The sequence below is a fragment of the Haliotis rubra genome, unplaced genomic scaffold (genome assembly GCF_003918875.1).
Source record: "Haliotis rubra isolate DU_JTF1 unplaced genomic scaffold, ASM391887v1 Scf248, whole genome shotgun sequence".
NCBI classification, from domain to species: domain Eukaryota; kingdom Metazoa; phylum Mollusca; class Gastropoda; order Lepetellida; family Haliotidae; genus Haliotis; species Haliotis rubra.
The window spans coordinates 170,715-190,711 of record NW_025766536.1 but is presented as its reverse complement, the minus strand read 5'-3'; the positions used below and the strand labels follow the sequence as shown (position 1 = coordinate 190,711).

Genomic DNA, 19,997 nt, shown 5'->3' with positions numbered 1-19,997 from the left:
GAGACAACCAGAAACTTTCACAGACCATATATTTGCTTGTTGTCTGTTGCAAGTCATCGGACACCAACCTCGGTTATTTCTTCAGCGACAACTAAACCCTGGAGTTCTCATTCATCCCAATCCAGTATCAATGGTGGAGGCTGGACAAAGGCCATATTTAAAAACACCATTTGTATGTAAAGATACAGATTTTTTGCGCAAATGTAAATATGATACCACCTCATTTCTCTGTTGATAGTGAAAAACAAAGAAGGGAAAGATGAAAAGTATCATCAAGACAACACTAAAACATCATGATACCAAATTGGTCAACATATCAAAAAACATGTCTGAAATATGTTCAGATATGGAGGCACCTCAAATTTTGTATCTTGTGCGCATGCACAGTAAATAAACTTTGACATACTGTTTTCTGCTTTGCCCCTTAAATCTTGAATATTGCCATTCATTACACACCTATAATTTTCATAAACAGTGATTTACAGGTTCATGAAAAGACAAGAAATAAATAATTTTAGAATAATACAAAACATTTCGAAACAATGAACACTCCCTCTTCCCAAAATGGCGGCTAGCAGATAGCTTTTTGGGCTATTGAACTCTTGAAATGTGTGTATGTTTGGGATTTATCGGATTAAGAATGACTGAAAATGAACATGATAAGTGGCACAAGAAATGCAGCACATTAAAAGCAGAGTCATCAGAAGATGACAAATCCCCCAGGCCCCTATGAATGTTAAAGCACAAATCATCTGACAGTTACTTATTAAAGTCCAACTTGATATTTTTGGATTCGTCGTTTCCAAGGAAATCATGTAAAATATTAATGCCCAGAATCTGCAAACAGCAAAAGGCACTACTTCAAGATCTGTTTGATATATCTGTCAAGTCTTGTAGAAAGATATTGAACGGTTTTCGAACGAAACGAAACCCAACCCCTCCCTTTTGAGACTAAGTCCTCCTTCACCTTACCACCAATTGGAGCAACTTTGTAAGTCATCACGAACCAAAGCTACCAGATTGGAGGGTCTTCCCAGCTTGCTGAGCTTGATACTATTATAAGACGAGTCTTCCTGGGCCTCAACATGTCCAGATCCATCAACAAGGCAATGATATCACACTTCAAAGATCCACAGTCCGACAAAGAACGTATGTTTTTGTCCATCGTCAACCAGCAGAAGTACCAGGCGTCTCTCTCCGACCAGATCTGCTCAGCATGAGCGGGACTCACATGGAAGTATTGGCCAAACGTGGACCTTCTAGAAGACCCATTCATCACAAACATATTAAGGAAAAGATATACCATTCCGGTGTATACGACGCCACTGCTCCCCTCTATCTTCCGCAGATAGATTATGCAGAAACCCTACAACCCAAGCTCACAGATGCGATAGAAACACTTCTATCAAAAGAAGCAGTAGAAGTTATACCTCAAGAGGCACTCGATCAGGGGTTCTGCTCCCCAGTTTTCTTGGTTCAAAAGAACAGTTTATCAGAAAGTCCAGACTAATATGAAGACGTTCAACAACGATTATTTATTGAAGGCAGAGATAAGACAGAACAATTTTCTGGCAAGCATAGATTTAAGGGATTCCTATTTGCATATGCCAATCAACCCTGGGTCCAGAAAGTATCTACAATTCCTGTTCAACCATAACAAATACCAGTGGAGGGTTCTACAGTTTGGCATTTTCATGGCCCGTTGTTATCCACACAGGTAACCAAGCCCATTATGACCTTCCTGCACAAGAAAGTAATTAGATGCACCTTCTACCTACGCAACAGCATTAAGGCATTTCAATAAGCCGTTATACTCAAACGTCAGTTGATTTTCACCCTTCCCCCTGCTGCCCAACGTCAGCCAAATCACTCACGAATAGGGGCAGCTACGACCCAGAGGTTTCTAACCTTACTCCTGGACCATAAGGACTTCAGACCACAACTACCACATCACCTACTGCAGTATCTCCAGTGGTGGGCGATGAAATCGAAGGTCTGCGTAGGGACCTGCTAAGCAAGCCAAGCTTCAACCTGCATATCTATATTGATGCGTCTCTACAGGGGAGCACAGATGTAACCTCAGGCCTGTGGTCTCCAGAAGAGAAGCTACTTCACATCAATCACCGAGGTTAGGCAGTTATCCGAGCCATTAACCACTGGGCCCCTTGACTGTCCAATCAGTCATTGATGACAAGGACAGCCAACTCATCCAGTAAGAAGATTCCAGCAGATATACAACCTCAGAACCTCAAAGAATCTCAAGACTGGGTTCAATTTTAGCACCCATCAGCTATGTCATCACCATAATGAAGGCTCCAAACTCACTCAGAATGTCAGATATCAATTCTATAGACCTTAACCTCACCAAATTTGATAAAGGTCCCAATGCATGAGTGCATCTTGGTCTCTGTTTGGATTTTATTGCAAAAAATCAGCCAGACCGACAGTTTCACATCCCAAGAATATCTTCAATATTTGACAATGAAGAAAAGGATGACTTATCACTACATCTGGCCAGAGTCGTACACATCGATCTACGTAGAACGAGCACCAGATGTCTGAAGTTAAAACGACTATTCATCTCGCTCATGAGAGATTTCATAGCAGACGTAGCCAAAACAACTACAGTAGAACACGGATATAACGAACTCCAAGGGACCACGAAATTTAGTTCGTTATATCCGGTGTCCGTTATTCACATTTGACCGCCATCTTGGATTGTAGAGATGTAGAGACACGTATATGCTGAGGCTACAAATATTTATTCTTGTACATGTACATTGACATAACATTCAAATTCTGAATTTATCATTCACAGACATTAGCTAGAACATGTTTAACAATCACAACAATCTCAACAATACATGTATATAACTTAATTACGTTTAACAAAGTCCACAATTTTGCTCTGCACACCACGTCGCCGCCAACAAGGTTGATGTATACCGCTAAGTGGTTGAGCTGACACTGACTGAGTTTGCTAATCACGTCGTTAGTTGGGCTTGGGGGTAGTAAATCAGTTCTCTATAGCCGTTAATTCGCTACTCACGAGTTCGTTATTCGCGTTTAATTTTAATGATATTATAAAGGACTGTTGACGGGACTTTTAAATTTGTTCGCTATATCCGTTTGTACGCTATATCCGTGTTCTACTGTATATCCTTCTGAATGAGATCGGTGATACTTCGAACATACAGAGATGTAGGCTTAGAACCTTCCTCAGCTTCCAACCCACACGAAGTAAGAGCACTATATGGCAATTGCTCAGTATTTTGGGTCAGTATTTTTAAAAAAGTCGTCCTAGTAGGGTATTGATGGCAGGCCCAAAACTATAACAGTAGCTAGAAAAGGCAAAATATCTATTATCAACTACTCGCATGCGCAAAATGAAAGTATTTTGAGTGCCTCCATTTCCTACAAAGTTCACTACGCATTTGGCTATAAATGTGCAAAGTTTCATGCTTTTATCATTAAATGCACACTTTATCTGCTTAGTCGCTCCACTAGTTCCTTTTCCAAACACGTCTGTGCTTACACGAAGACGAGATGCCTGTTCTCCTGTGTTTGTGTACATCTTAACCAGTTCGCTAAGTCTTTTATATTTCTGAATATTTCAGAACAACAACTACAGTCCGTTTGAGACAGAAACGGACCGATGAATTGCAAATTTGATCATTGTACAAAATTGCCACATAAATATAAATAGTACACATGTTTATCATTTACTAATACCCAACAGCTTTCTTATATTTGAAAATTTTCCGGACTCCACCAAAAGAGTTGTTTAAGAAACTATCATCATTGAAAACGCAAAAGATGTCATCTATCGCAGCGGGGTGAAACCGCAGAAACGGAACAGCCACTATCTCATCGTGCACGGGATACTCATGCCTGATGAAAAATGAAGTTGAATGCTGACGTGAAACAGTTGATGATTAAAGTGTACGATTTTTTCCGTGCTGAAGCCGAAAGGGGCAAACCATTTTATGCCATTAATAAATTCAGTAAGCTGGCAGCAAAAGCTTTAGGAGTATCAGCAAGGGTACTGACAAATGTTCTGGAACACAACATTGTGAGGGTGATGCGAAGCAGGTAGAAGTCGTGTCAAAATCACACAAATTGAAACATTTGGACAACTTTCAAAAACACCTTGTAAGGCAGTCTATCAACAAGCTCTATTCTGAAAACAAATACAAATCGCTGAAAATTTTAAAAAAGCATTTGAAGCAAGAACACAACCTCAGAGTATCAAAGTACACTCTGGCGACTCTTACACTCTTTCGGGTATCGGTATAAGAACATTTCGGGGGAGAATAGGTCAGTACTCTGTGAACGCCCTGATATCGTTCGCTTGAGAAATAATTTTGACCTTGGTCAATGCCTCGTACACTGCCAGCAGTCAGTGGGTACCCGATGGGGTGATAAGGGGTCACATAGAAAGCTGCCTCTAGGGAAAGGAGAGAGACTAATCATTGTCCATGCTGGTTGCTCCAGCAAAGGCTTTCTCCCAGGCTGCGACTTGGTATTCACGGCAAAGTCCACAGATAACAGAGACTACCATTCTGAGATGAATGGTGCGGTTTTCCTCGATTGGGTTAAAAACAAGTTGGTACCAGCTCTACCAGAGAAGTCTTTTTTCGTAATGGACAATGCCCCATACCACAGCATGCAAGACCGCGACAGTAAAGCCCCGACATCGAACAGTCAAAAAGGTGATATGATATAATGGCTCGACAAATTTCAGATCGCACGGCCTTGAAAGGCAATGAAGCCGCAGCTATATGAGATCATAAACACCCACAAAGGTGAACCTTTCTACAAAGTTGACAGGTACATAAAAAGCAAGGGTCACGATATTCTGCGACTTCCACCCTATCACTGTTACCTTAACCCCATTGAGATGCTATGGGGTATTGTCAAAGGAGATGTTGCCAGATCAAACACAACTTTTAGATAACGTGACGTAGAGGTTTTGGTTAAGGAATCCCTTAACAAAATCACGACTGAAACTTGGCAAAATTGTGTCAACAAGGTAGCTAACGTCATTGAACAAGGTTACTGGTCTCGGGATGGCTTACAACAGGCAACTGTGGCACCACTTGTCATCCCTTTAAGTCGTAACTATGACACTACGACGGACGAGGAACCGACAGGTCTCCCGGAATAGATTTTGAGATGTTCCCCGCCATGACTGGCTGTTCCGTTTCTTCGGTTTCACCCCGCTGCGACGGATAACAACTTTTGCGTTTTCAATGATGATAGTCTCATAAACAACTTTTTTGGTGGAGTCCGGAAAATTTTCAAATATAAGAAAGCTGTTGGGTATGAGTAAATGATAAACATGTGTACTATTTATATTTATGTGGCAATTTGGTACAATGATCAAATTTGCAATTCATCGGTCCGTTTCTGTCTCAAACGGACTGTACGCGTGGTTAGTTTTTTGCTTAATTCATAACAATTCAACAATAGGAAAAGACAAATGTGTATACTCGCATACGTTTTCGACACTGTTGACCCTATCAACAAATCACTTTCATCTCTAACAACTATTTACTGTTCTCCACTTGAACAGATTTTCAGAAATAGCTTTGGTATCACCTAACAGTGTACACTTTAACCAGTTGACTAGATATGCATAATTCATTCTGAAATGTCTCCTCCATGCGAGTGAGTTTAGATTTACGCAGCAATATTCCCACTATATGACGGCGGTCTGTAAATAATCGAGTCTGGACCAGACAATGCAGTGATCAGCAGTATGCGCATCGATCTACGGAATTGGGATTGGGATATGTGCTAACCACATCAACGAGCCTGACCACCCGATCCCGTTAGTCTAACCCAGATCTTCACGTTCCTGGTTGTGTTTCGACTTCAACAAATGTGTACAACACAAACTTTCAAGTACAATGGATGCTATTCCTGTAGCATTGACAGAGCTTGCCCAAATAGTGTCAGAAAATGACTTCTGCCTGTGGCATGAGTTAGGCACATGCCCTCGCTTCACCAGCTCTTCCGTCAGCTGTTTTAGTGGTCACATAGTACACAATTTTGTAAGATATTTTGTTTGCGATTCTCGTGCAGTTTAATATTGTCCGTTTTTTCCTGAAAGTTCATTAAATGCCCACTGAAACTCTCGTAAAGATGAAGCGAAGTTTACATCAATTGGTATTGTTTTTAAGTTTACTGGGTGTGCAATGCGGCATATTAACACCACAGGGGTTAACTTCAAATTATGCAATTCACATGACTAGCTCAGTTGACAATCAGGTCATAGATACACAACAGACTTCAAGGCCAAATACACACTGACTTGGATAACATAGTCTGTGCAGAAAAAGCTCTATCAACAACATGGTGTTCCGACTCTGTCTGTGTGTAGGCATGCTGTTTGCTGGTGGATATGCCAACAACACCATTGACTATTGTCGGTTTCTGGTCATCTACGACACATTTAAGACATCCGTGGATCAATTTCTGACTTCAGGGAATGAGAACTGTGGGAACACGGAGAGAGGTGAGTATGTAACAGTCGATTCTTAGTCATCCAAAAAACGATCTTCATACTTTTGTTTTTTTTCCTGGTTTCTGTTATAGATGGTCAACCATTGGTTTGTCCACATCTGTTTACTTACCAGAAAAATGCAATGAGCGTTTGTCTTTTCTAAATTATTTAAAGCACACACAGGTACATGACAATACTCATAGCTCGCGAGTACTTATTGAATTCACGTTGTCAGGGAGTTGGTGTATATATTGTATACATTTTACCTGTCAACTCTTCTTTATATTTGATATGTTAACTGGGATCTCGTGTACATATTTTATTCGTATTATCCGTGACTCTACTGCTCAAACGAAAGTATACAGTGTGTTTGATCAAACCTGAAAAGAATAGAATAGAAAAGTAAGTATACAACTGCAGTAATATATAGCATTGCCACACTTACACCCGTGTACTCACTGCTTGCGTCATATCATATGTCTTGGCTGATTATATATTTGAATTTCAAATGAGTCACTTCAATTTTGTAATTTGCCTAGTGTCTTATGATCAGAAGGCGTTGGCTCATGGGCCAATCTGATGGAGGAACTACTTTATGATTTTTCTGTTTGAGCATGCCTGTATCCTTGGTGCTGCCAGTCGGAGATCCACTAAACTTGTTTTTAGCATTGTCTGCACGACACTCCGTGGTGGGTGGGGAGCTGGGATAACGATACTATACGTCGCAACATGGCACCTGAAATCCCCATGAAACAAAAGTCAACTTGACAATGATCAAAGTACAACTGAAAGTTGTAGGTCATCCGAACAAATTGACTACTGGTGACGATTTCTGGTCATTGAATCTCCAGATAAACAACCAATCCAAATCTAAAGCAGTGTATGGTGTCAAGTACGTAAAGGTATCACGTACGTGAAACGATTTATTTGACGTCAGAACTCCAATTCCAACAAGTACATACCGAGGGGTTAGTGCCAGAACACCCTAAATAATTCTGTCAAATTTAGGTAAGGGTATTAATGCACTCACATACTGATATGTTACCCATAAGAAAAAGCCCATAGCAATCAGGAGCTTAATTAGGTGGTTATGCATTAGAGTTCAAACAACTTATCAATTATCTCTCTTTTTGGTATAGACCAGGTTATGCTATGTTAATATACACCGTTCAGTCCTGCTCTACTGCTGTAGCCACGCTTGATATTCTCATGCCATAACCCTTAACTGGCAGCAGTCGCCTCTGGCAGACTGTGTGGTGTCCATCAAGAATTTCCCTTACCGGTTAAAACAACTGATATGCTGAAGGAATGTTCTGGCTCTTTAGACTTACAGCTGATAAGGACCTCTCTCCGGGATCAGATGGTCTTAATTACTGTTATTCTGTTGTGGCCATATATAAGCGTGCCTCTCCCAGCTGTTTACAGGGTTTGTTTCACACTAGCCATGGTTAGTTTATTTTGAACCTTGGGAGAGGAGCTATTTTCTAAAGTGTGCGTTTATATTAGGAATATTTACAGTACGGAAATCCCACTAAGACATTACAGGTAAGTCATATCTGTAAATAGTAAATAAGTACTTGTTAAATATAACACACATGAGTGTGGTAATATACTTGTATTTCACTTACGAGATTTGCTGTCTGTATAAAAGTTATTTGCCAGCACTAATTAAAATTGAAACTAAATTGCTTTGATTATTGAGTGTTAGTGTTATCAAATTCAGTGTGTGATATTAGCCAGTCCCTTAGTTTAGTACTCTGGTTTTAGGTCTATGTAAGATGTCTGAATTATGGTCCGACGCAGATGAAGATGAATTATTACAATCTGACTTTGCCACAGCCACAAGTTGGTCACTTGCCACTAATATGTCAGTCAATTCTGATTATATTCAACATGAACCAAACCCATGTGGGGTGTGACTGGATACCCCAGCACAATCTGATAAACTACCGGATATGCCAATACAGTATGACGCAAATGATGAAGAGGATGAGTCAGTGGATACACCAGCACCAGATCATACCACTGAGGATAATCAAACCCAGTTTGTATCAATACAGCTGATGGATACTACGCCCAGATGTTTACCACAGCAGTGTGCAATACCAGTACAGAGTGATGCGCCTGCAGACATACCAGTACAGAGTGATGCGCCTGCAGACATACCAGTACAGAGTGTTGCGCCTGCAAACATACTTGCACAGAGTAATGATACTACAGACACAATAGTAAAGAGTGATGCACATATAGACATACAAGTGCAGTCTGATGCGCCTATAGACATACAAATGCAGTCTGATGCGCCTATAGACATACCAGAACAGAATGATGCACCTATAGACATACAAGTACAAGGTGATGCACCTATAGACATACCAGCACAGAATGATGCCCCTATAGACATACAAGTGCAGTCTGATGGGCCTATAGACATACCAGAACAGAGTGATGCGCCTATAGACATACAAGTACAGTCTAATGCGCCTATAGACGTACCAGAACAGAGTGATGCGCCTATAGACATACAAGTACAGTCTGATGCGCCTATAGACGTACTAGAACAGAGTGATGCGCATATAGACATACAAGTACAGTCTGATGCACCTATAGATATACCAGAACAGAGTGATGCGCCTACAGACATACCAGAACAGAGTGATGCGCCTATAGACATACCAGTACAGACTTATGGGCCTATAGACAAACCAGAACAGAGTGATGCACCTATATATATATATTATAACCAGGGTATTTAGGATTGAAAACTTAAAATATATTTGGTAAATATTTAAGGAAAATTTGAAGTTCAGTTAAGAAGTGTCATTGTGCTTGGAAAGTGCATTGACTAGAGTAACCAGATTCATATCGATTCATTTCCCTTGCATACAACAAATCTAATAAGGGAGATGAGTGGAACACGTGGATCGGGTAACTCATATACCATTTAGGTAGTTACTAGTAATTAAGATACTAAGAATCAGAAAAGGGACACACGTAATGATTCATTAACCATCCTCTGGCGACTGACAGTCGGAAGTTTTATTCGGTTGAATGCTTCACGAATGATTTAAGCTCACTAATAAGGTACGTTTATGATGGAAGAAATTGATGGTACCGATTAAGTCTTGGAAGAGAGGAAATGATTATAGTTAGTGGTGCAGCTGGAATATGAGTCAGTTGAAAAGGGACTAATGAAAGTAACTTATTAGTCAGATGGGTTATGAGTCATTTTTATATGGGGTAGGACTGATTTACAGGGGGAGGAGCCAGAAAATTGTGAAGAGAATCAAAACTGAGCTGACTGGGAGAGAGCGAGAGAGCTTGGCCCCACCGTTGACTTGAGAGGTTCTCTCTGTATATTGAGAGAATGGCTGAGATGTAATTGTAACTTTAGGAGTTGGGCAAGAAACCAACAAGTTCTTCCATGAAGTTGTGAATCTGTGTTGCATGTAAACTAGGAAAGCTAGGAAGTATCTGAGGACCTTTGTGAAAGAATTCATTCCAAAATAAATGGACTTGAACAACATACCGGACTTATCCTTGACTATCCATCTTAGCTACATCATCCCCAGAAGTAAAGTGGATAGACAGATTGCCTAGGGTGGAAGGGTATAACACCCCAAAACCCCAGGTAACAATATATATATATATATATATATATATATATATATATATATATATATATATATATATATATATATATATATATATATATATACCAGAACAGAGTGATGCGCCTATATATATATATATACCAGAACAGAGTGATGCACCTATATATATATATACCTGAACAGACAGCTGCACCTACAGATGGTGGTCGTGTGAACTGGTTGTCAATGTGCTGGATGCGCTACATTAAAGGCAACCCAGAAAACAACTTCTTCAAGTCTGAGCACAGCAATGAGCCATTCGGAGAACTAAAAGTGTCTACAGGCAGCCACCGGGGAAGACCTCAGAGTATCTGTGGACCTCTGACCCTAAGGTACTCGGGAAAACGAGCAATTTCCTCAGCCAAGAAAAAAGATCTCATGTCACTCTGTAGGTCGGGTATTATACCCAGAGAGTATCACAACTATTACAAAGAACTCCTGGCAGATGCTGACAAAGTAGAATGCCTCCCCCTTCCTGACGCCTTGGAGCAGGATACAGACACCGATACACACTAAAGCTACGACACTGAAACAACAGTCGTTGCTTTGTGCTATTACATGGTGTATGTTATAATATGATTGTGGACATGGGTGAGGATAGTGTAATAATCATAGTGTCATTGTCTGGTTTTATATATTTCTTAGTCACTTTCACTCAAATGGCATGCCATGTTTCCAAGAACATGTTATGTTGCATTATTCCCTGACTCCTCATTTACTGTAAAGTGTTCTGCTGTATATTTCCTCATTTTGCAAATTTAACTTGCACACATATTTCACACAAATCACTTTTTTCCACCAGACCACAAAGTTATGTAAACCTTTTCCTATAAGTTATTTAACAGTATAAAGAGTATGAAATAGTGTTAAGAGGTGGATATCAATATTAATTCTCAATTCAAAAAATGACATTTACATTTTGAGACGTCATCAAATCATTAACGAAAGGAAATACTACTCATTATTATATCTAACATGTCACATATCTAACATGACATATCTATGTCATCAAATACCTAATGTGATTATTCAGTGTTCTATCTAATCTGTGTGATTCACTTATAACAGACTTAATTTTTAGTATCAAAAGTCCTTAGCCTTCATCTATGTCATAGTCTAGTGTCATAGTTCTATTAAGTTTTATCATCCAAAACTGTGTTCCACGGGAGACATTGCTTGTGTGAGATCAGACAATATCTCCTAGGACATATCGTTTTGAGTGTAAATTTTGCACAATGCCCTGACAATGATATGACGTCATGAACTTGATGACGTCACATGAAGTACATTTTTCATTGAAAGCTAAGGAAGAGTGATTTTTGATGATAAATAGAATCTCACCCTTGTGTCTTCTGATATCAAATATATCAACACTCGTTTATCAAAGTAAAATATCGGCAAGCCTCGGACATTTGTTACTTTATCAACTCGTGGTGATATATTTGATATCAAAAGACACTTTGGTAAGATACTCTATATACCAAGTGGCTTAAATTATTACTCAGATCGTTACATTTATCCCTAATTTGACTTAATATGCAATGGGCTTATCTGTGGTTGCGTATTATGTGTATGTTTGTGACTGTGCTTGATTTTCTTCTATTCAGTAATTTGAAACTATACTTTTTATGAATTTCTGTTTACATGTAATATAATATTGAAATAGTTAAAAATACTGAAACACTTACAACGTTTTATAGTAATTGGTTTTATTCTTCAATAAAGAAGTACACGGTAATGATGCATTGTGGAACTATGTTGAAAGTATTGAGACGCTGTTGTCATCTAACAGAAAAGTCTAAAAGAAAGTCTTGAAGGTGGTTTAAGCAATTACTGATGTCTTCAGTGATAACAACATGTGAAGATAAAATCTCACAAGCACAATTTAAGGCGAGCTATAAGTAAAATGCATTCAATAACAGAAAGGCAGTTACTGCTGGTTAATGGTTCCAGCCACCAGCTGAGAGTGTGGGATACTGCCGAGAGCAGCTTTACCGCAGGATATGGTTACAGGGCTTAGAGGAAACAGTGGTTGGCTGGGTGTGATGATATGGCTGATCTTTATATCAGGTGTCATTGCTTTTAGTTGGCTTCCGCATTGATACAATTGTTGGGGCAAAGATAATGCTCCCCGAGTTAGTGGAAACTGCGACACAGGGAAATCGTATCCGCAAACTATGCCACAATCCCCTGTTTAAAGATAACCGGATTCTTGACTCGGGGACAGACATATTCTCAACATATTCTTAACTGCCATACACTGTGTTTCTAATTTAACTGGTTCTCGCTCTCATGTTTACAGAGCCCAGAGTGTTTTACATTTACGCCAGAACAAGCTAAAGTTTATTTTCGTCATACCTATTTAATTAGGCTGATTATATTTATGGTTGTATAGTAACATGAATGCACCAGCACACTCTGGCACCTAGTCACAAAACAGTAAACACGAATTGATTATTGTTTTTTTTATAACTGTCCAAACATTTGAGTGCTGTTTCTCGAAATGTGCCTGTGTGGTTATAAGTTGTTCTGGCTCTAACCCCTCGATACCTGTTCTCATTTGTATCTCCAACTGCACCAACATCAATCAAAGCAGGGTATAGTAATCTGCAAGCTGAACCGTACATTCCAAATCCGTTGCGGTTCTTTAAATGTCAACAATTTGGTCACGGGATCAATTCTTGCTTAAATACTATAATCACACGCAACAGAAGACTGAGAAAGCAACTACAAAAAAGTGTCAACTATTCTGGCAAGCATTCTTTATCATCAAAAGATTGCCCAGTATGAAAGAGGGAAATGGAGGTGAATAAATTAAAGAATACTCAAAACATTAGCTATTCTGATGCGAAGAAAGTTGTACCATCATCTTAAAGCTGGTGACAACTTAATAACTGACAGATTTAACATTGCAAATAAGATTGGCAAAACTCTTGCCAAAAATTCATCATCGTCATCGTCGAGTTTCAGAGCTATCAGAAACAATAGAAACAGACAAAACTTAATTTTGATTCCAATAACGGTGAAGACTACAATGAAGTGTTTTCATTGCATGAGTTATATACAGCTCTTGAGCAAGCTCATGACACAGCAGCGGCTAATGACAATATACATTGCCAGCTACTGAAACACTTGCCTGAACCATGCCTGGTGACACTTTTAGCTATATTTGACGAAATATGGACGTCTGGAAATTGTCCTTCTTCGTGACGTAATGCTATTGTAATCCCAAAACGAAAACTTGGCCGAGATCATACTGATCCGTCTAATTACAGACCAATATTGAAACCAATAACCGTATACCAAATATTCAATGTGGTTTCAGAAAAGATCGTATCACCATTGATCATTTGGTACTTTTAGAATCCTTTGTTAAAAATGCTATAGTAAATAAACCACATGCAATATCAATATTCTTTAATCTCGAGAAAGCATACGATACCACCTGCAGCATGGCATTATAAAACATTTACATGATTTTGGTTTGGTTTTAAACAGACAGGCAATTTCATGTTCGAGTTGGTTCAATCCTCTCTGATCATTACAATCAGTATGAGGGTGTCCCACAAGGCAGTATTTTGTCTGTCATACTGTTTAGCATCAAGCTCAACAGTTTATCCAGGGTTTTAAATGATGATCAATGGATGGATCACTGTTTGTGGTGGATTTTTATATTTCTTATCGCGGTAAAAGTATGCATACTTTTGAACGGCAACTGCAGTTGTGTTTAAACAAAATAAATAAATGGTAACATTGAAACGGCTTTAAATTCTCTAAATTAATAAATCAAAAACAAATTGCATACTTTTCTGCTGTAAATATAAACCACATAAAGACCCAGAACTATTTTTAAATGGCACTCCCATCAAAGTTGTCAAGGAGGCCAAGTTTTTGGGTCTTATTTTCGATTATCATTTAACGTTTTTGACGCATATTAAAACCTTAAAAGCCAAATGTCTGAAGGCACTTGATTTGTTAAAAGTTGTTTCCAATTCAAAGTGGAGAATGTATCAAACTAACCCTCCTTCACTTACATAGGTCATTGGTGAGATCAAAACTTGAATATGGCTCCATCGTATATGGTGGAGCCTGCAAAAGCAATCTAAAACTATTAGATTCTGTCCACCACCAAGGTCTTAGCCTTTGTCTTGGGTCTTTTAGAACTTCTCCTGTTGACAGTCTCTACGTTGAGGCCGATGAGCCTTCTTTTAACTAAGGCCGTATAAAATTATCCTTACAGTATATAACAAAACTATAATCTCAAGACTTTAACCCTGCATTTAACTGTGATTTCAATCCTCTTTATGAGGATCTTTACAACAAAAAGGCTTCTCTTGTTCCGCTTCTGGGACTAAGAGTCAAACCTTTTCTTTCTGCTGCTGGCATTGAGCTAAAAATATATCTCCTTCCCGTCTTCTTTCTTCTCCTCCTTGGCAATTGGTGAGGCAACAAGTTGACCTAAAACTGATAACATTTAAAAAGTCAGAAACTAATGAATTACAATATAGACAAGAATTTAATCAATTAAAAAGTATTCACAATACATACAAATCCTTATTTACAGATGGGTCCAAGGATGGTGGTGCAGCTGCTTGTGCCACTGTGACTGGATCCAGAACAATGTCTTTTAGATTACCAATATTAGCTCTATTTTCACAGCGGAAGCTAACGCCATATTAACTGCTCTTGAATATATTAAAAACATCCTAAATATAAACTATATATAGCATTTTCAGACTCTTTTTCTTGCCTTCAGGATATAAAACATTTCACTTTTATTCGATCCACTTTTAATCGATATAATTGAATTATATATTGAGCTTGCAACTGGCCAATATGACATCGTCCTCTGTAGCTATAGGTTACCCAGCCATGGTGGAATCTCAACACAATGGCCGATTTTGCTGCTAAGGTTGCACTCAACAAATCTACGACACCACTTCTCATTCCACACTCTGATTACAAAGCTCTGATTAGATCGTACATCCGCCATCTGATGCAAAAGAAGTAGGACACCCAAGTAAGTATCAATAAATTACATCAAATTAAACCAACTATCGGGTACACCTAGTAGTATACATAATGACAGTTCTATTACAGGGGTCTTATAAAACTGACTTATGTCTAATTCCACTCACAGTACCAAGGAAAAAGGTGATTTTCAAGTGGGAGATATCGTATGATGTCCTTTATTTTTGTTTTGTTTGTTTGTTTGTTGTTGTTGTTGTTTTTTTTGGGGGGGGGTGGGGCATGTGCGGTAGTGTGTCGCACATGTTTTTGCGTGAAAAAATGATTGATCTGCACGATTTTTTTCCTTCAGCGACGGGAGGAATTTGAATGCCAAAACTCTGTGTCCAAAGTCTGCATGTTTCTCTTGACTTTTTTAAAATGAAATTCTATTAACTTGAAAAAAATATAATTGGTTAGCTGTGGTGGATATCTCACTGGCTACACTGAGCCAGCTTGGCTATGTTATGTTGATATCTACTAAACAGTTCAACGTTAATCTTTTATGAGGCCTTTGTTCTGGGTAAGGAAGGCTTGAATGATTTGTTGTCTGTCTTGTTCTAAGAGTTTTTTTCTCTCGTCTTCGCTGATGCCAATGCTTTTACGAATCTTGGTTCGAATCCCCTGTTTCATTCTGTGGTATTTTGCGAGTTCTGCTAACACCAGACGAAACTCTTCCTCAGAGATTTTACTGTCTGTGAGTGCTCTGTATACGTGAGCATCGATTGTGTTCAGCTTGGCTTCAGCTAAAAGCCTGATCTCGTCGTGCTTCAGGGCTTTACATTGCAACCGATGTGAAATGAGTTTAAGAGCTATTCCCACCAGTACCGATACCCCAGCTGTTATTTCTAACCCATGGACGATGTGTGCGGCTATGATGTTCAATAATAAACCGACGCTGGCAGCACTGAGTCCCATGCTGGTTGTCACGAGCATGGAGTCTATACCGTTGAGAGCATTCGTTGCTCTATGGTACTTTTTATGCAATCCTTCTCACACGTCGCGTTCTTGTTCAAGTTGACTTTTGATCTCACTGATTTGTCGCAAACGAAAACAATCATCGGTTTCAAGTGTTTGAGCCACTTCGTCCATGGCCGCATTAAATCCCATTGGAGTGTAAGTTAGGAAATAAGCTTCAATTGGTCCTCCAGCAATCTTTGATGAATATTCTTTAAGCTGATGAGGTACATATGCTCGGATAAAAAAAAATCATCTGGAATCAATAGTAGACTCCTGAAAAACCATGACCCCTCGAGGTTTGTGAAGGACTCTCTTCCTGGTTGTATATAAATACGACAATGTTTATTTTGATGTCGATCATGCCAGCGTATTTTTAACCCATACAGAATCTTCACAACTTCTGCGGGGGCATCTCGAAGAAAGGCATCAATAATAAGTGTAGAACCATGTATCACACTGAGCCACATATATGGGACTTCAACACAATATCTTCTTAATCGTAACAATTTATCTTTGTTTTCCGGACGGGTGACTAACATATTACCTGTTTGATCTTGTAATGCTGTTACGTACGCTCCCTTTTCTAGAGGCAGAAAAAAACCCCAGTGGAACCCCATTATTTTTTAGTTCGGTGACATTACCAACATCATCCATTACAATATAAGCTTCATGTTGCTGCGTTGTATAAGTGAAACTTTGTTTGGGGGATGTTTTGAAGTGGGCATAGATCACGTCGGGTACGGACATTTGATGTTGATGCTGGATGACTTTTAAGATGTTGTCGTTTTCCTTGGGCATGTCGATTTGAACGGCCATCTCTCCCACATCTCGGCAATCCTCCCGGTGTAATTCCAGCTGGTTGGCTTGCGTGGAGCCATGCAGGCACCGTTTGCAGGAATGTTTCTTTCTGGCATGGTGCGATTGGTTCTGCAACAGTTGACTCAAACTTTTGATTGCCGTGGTCACCTTTTTCGATGAGGAATGAGTTGATTGTGCACACATCATCGGACATGGAGCTGATTTGGTGCAGGATGGTTTTGTCCCATTCGTGAACGAACACGTTGACTTCCGTCTTATTTTGCTTTTGAATCTCGTCCAGTAGGAGATGGTTGTGAGGCGTTCTACCAGATGAATCCAGATGCCTCCATCGTGGGGTAGCTGGAACGACTGCATGGATTACCTTTCTGTTCGTGCGAGGCAGCTATGACCGCCACCACCGCGCAATAATTATTAACATCATCTTCTCTTTGGTTTTTAGGTTGAGGATGGCGCCTTGTATCTGTGAAATGCTTGGGTACCGGGAGTTACAATCTGCCTTTTAATGGTTTGTAATTCGCTATGTCAAGATAAACGGTGTTGACGGTATCCACCACCCATCCCGAACGTTGATGCGTCAGTTTTTCCAATGATTCTTGTAATTTTAGGAACGAGGTGTCGATGGAGGATTAAATCGATTCTGGTTGAATTATGCCTCCCTGTTTTCATCTGAAATAAGGGGCGATGTATTCCACTCTCCCGTCTGACAGAGGTTTTTGGAGCGTCACTTTCATCGCCAGTTGGAATTTGATACTTTTCAAATCGTTTAATATTTCATGAAGTTTACTGTCGATTAAGGGTTTAATTTTATCAGTATTGATATTAGAATCAATCACCATTTTCCATCCTCGAAGATAGTGTCCCACGGTGTGGTCTGTCGGCACGAATCGCAATTTGATTGGCTCAGTGTCGTCCCAGCAAGGTTAACAGTTGGGCTTTTTCCCATACGAGAATAATGTTTCAGTCCGCGAATTTTCGCGAGAGCTTTGAGCTCTTTTATGGTGGGGGTTTAACATGTGTAATGTCCAGCAAGGTCAGCCATTCGGCTTTCCTCATGCAATAGTAACCTGTCAGTCGACAACTTTTAGCGAGAGCTTTCAGTTCTTTGACAGTAGCCATGTTGTTTACCATATGAATTATGTTTCTCTAATTGGTTGTATACCATATGAAGTTTGTTTCTCTAATTGGTTGTATACCGTATGAATTTCCATGGTGTTGTCAAACAAACAAAAGAAAAAAGCAAAAAAAGACATTTGTTCAATTTCATTAGTAAATATTATTTAAACGTTAATCTTCATGAGTCTCTTAAATTCACTAATAAAATATGCATGCCTTTTATTGATAGGTTTCATTCTTACTTTGTCATCCCCATGTGCTTTGCATAAAGAATACTGGCCTTTGACCCCTATTCCGCATACTTGACATGCGTAACTGACATGACCCCTTCTCACACATTGGGTATGTTTATGACAATATTCAGCCATACAGCGTTTACCCAGGTCATACCCACAATACGCACTTACAATGGTAAGTTCCCAAGACCCACATACTTGTATGCACATAAGGTACACAAATCTCTAAATGAATGTTTAAACGCCCACGCACATTCCATTCTCAGCCACAGGAATGTTTAACCACTGAGCTGACTCGAGTCCACACACAGGTTTGGAGTTTGGCTAGTTTTCCTGGGGGAAAATGGGATAGGATTGGGATAGGATTAGGAGAGGATTGGGATAGGATTGGGAGAGGATGAGATTTCCCAGGAAAAATGGGAGAGGACTGGGACAGGATTGCGATTTCCATATCGACATATGGGAAGTATGGGATATATATACCCAGGAAAACAACAACCATGCCATCAAAAAGAGATTTGTCTTCAGACCAGATCCAAGAAATACGCTCTCTTCGCAGTGTGCTCCCAGCAAGCGAGGTCAAAATATTGGAACCCTGAGATTATCAAAGTGGAAGTGACAGCCGAGGGTGTGCCCAATCAACTCTTTAGTCAAGACATTACCAGCAGTGAGACGAGATTAAAAAATTGCCGGCAATCAAGCGTCCACGGGAAATCAACACGATCGTCAAGGATCTTGGTCTCACCTCCGTGACACTAGGACAATACCTTACGACCAAGTACACATTGTGGTTCGACATGCGATGCACAGACGACGATCGGCAGTGGTCAGCGGTCTAGCCATCGGCTACGTGAGTTTAATTAAAATGATCAGAAACAACCAACTCCCAAACTCGAGTTCAACGCATACGACATTGGCATGCTCGTCCTAGATTTGGGACTGGCAATGGCCACCAAAGATGTGCTCATCAAGCAAGGGATCATTCCGGAAAACATATTAAAGTAAGAACCATGATATATAAAATATAAATGGCCACGATTGCCTTGATGGTCAGTGGGGCTTTAGTCAACGCCCTAGCCTTTTTGGGTAGCAATTACCTTCTTATTTATCTACGAACATCCAATGCAGTCGAAATAGAAGCAGAACGGAAACGTCATGATTTAGCCATCGAGAAATTACAAGCCGCACAAGCCTACTACTCGAGAAAAACGCATGCAGAGAACAGATTTCATCCAAGGCCAACTCGCGCACGAAAACCACGCCGTTCGAACGTTCAAGAACATTGATGATGCCATGCAAGAATGCTACCTGCTCACCGAAACAGCTTGAATCACTCGGCAACGAACCCACCCTATCTCAGTATTACACACCTTCCCCGGAACAGAAAAACTGGGAGCTGATCTTCGTCATGCTCGGTTTAGCCTTGACTGTATTCATTAGACTAAAATATATTTATATGTATATAAAGATGGAATGATGTGCACCGTATCATTGTCAGTACGTGCTTCTCAGAAAAACCGAAACCTGCAAAAGGAAATACACCACCGAATATTGCGGCATGTACATGATGTCCATCTGAAAAAGGTTTCGTCAACTATATATGCGAAGTGTGCAGCATAGTAGGGCTGAAATGTCATTATCGTCGTTGCAAAGCCGATGGAGCAGATGTGGTACGAGGTCATCTCATCTACTTGACAAAAA

General features: G+C 39.8%; 2 protein-coding genes across 5 annotated transcripts in view; both read left to right on the top strand.

Annotated features, from left to right (window-relative positions):
• LOC124279186 overlaps positions 1–19,997 on the top strand; it is a 129,844-nt gene that overhangs the window by 83,010 nt on the left and 26,837 nt on the right. The window lies entirely within an intron of this gene.
• The window catches only part of LOC124279187, a 68,497-nt gene continuing 54,608 nt past the window's right edge, over positions 6,109–19,997 (top strand). The window contains exon 1 of one of the 2 annotated variants that reach the window (XM_046714990.1): positions 6,109–6,520. In XM_046714990.1, the coding sequence (XP_046570946.1) occupies positions 6,358–6,520 (163 nt within the window). In that variant the 5' untranslated portion in view covers positions 6,109–6,357. The remainder of the gene's footprint in view (positions 6,521–19,997) is intronic. The other variant, XM_046714992.1, reaches the window with a different exon arrangement.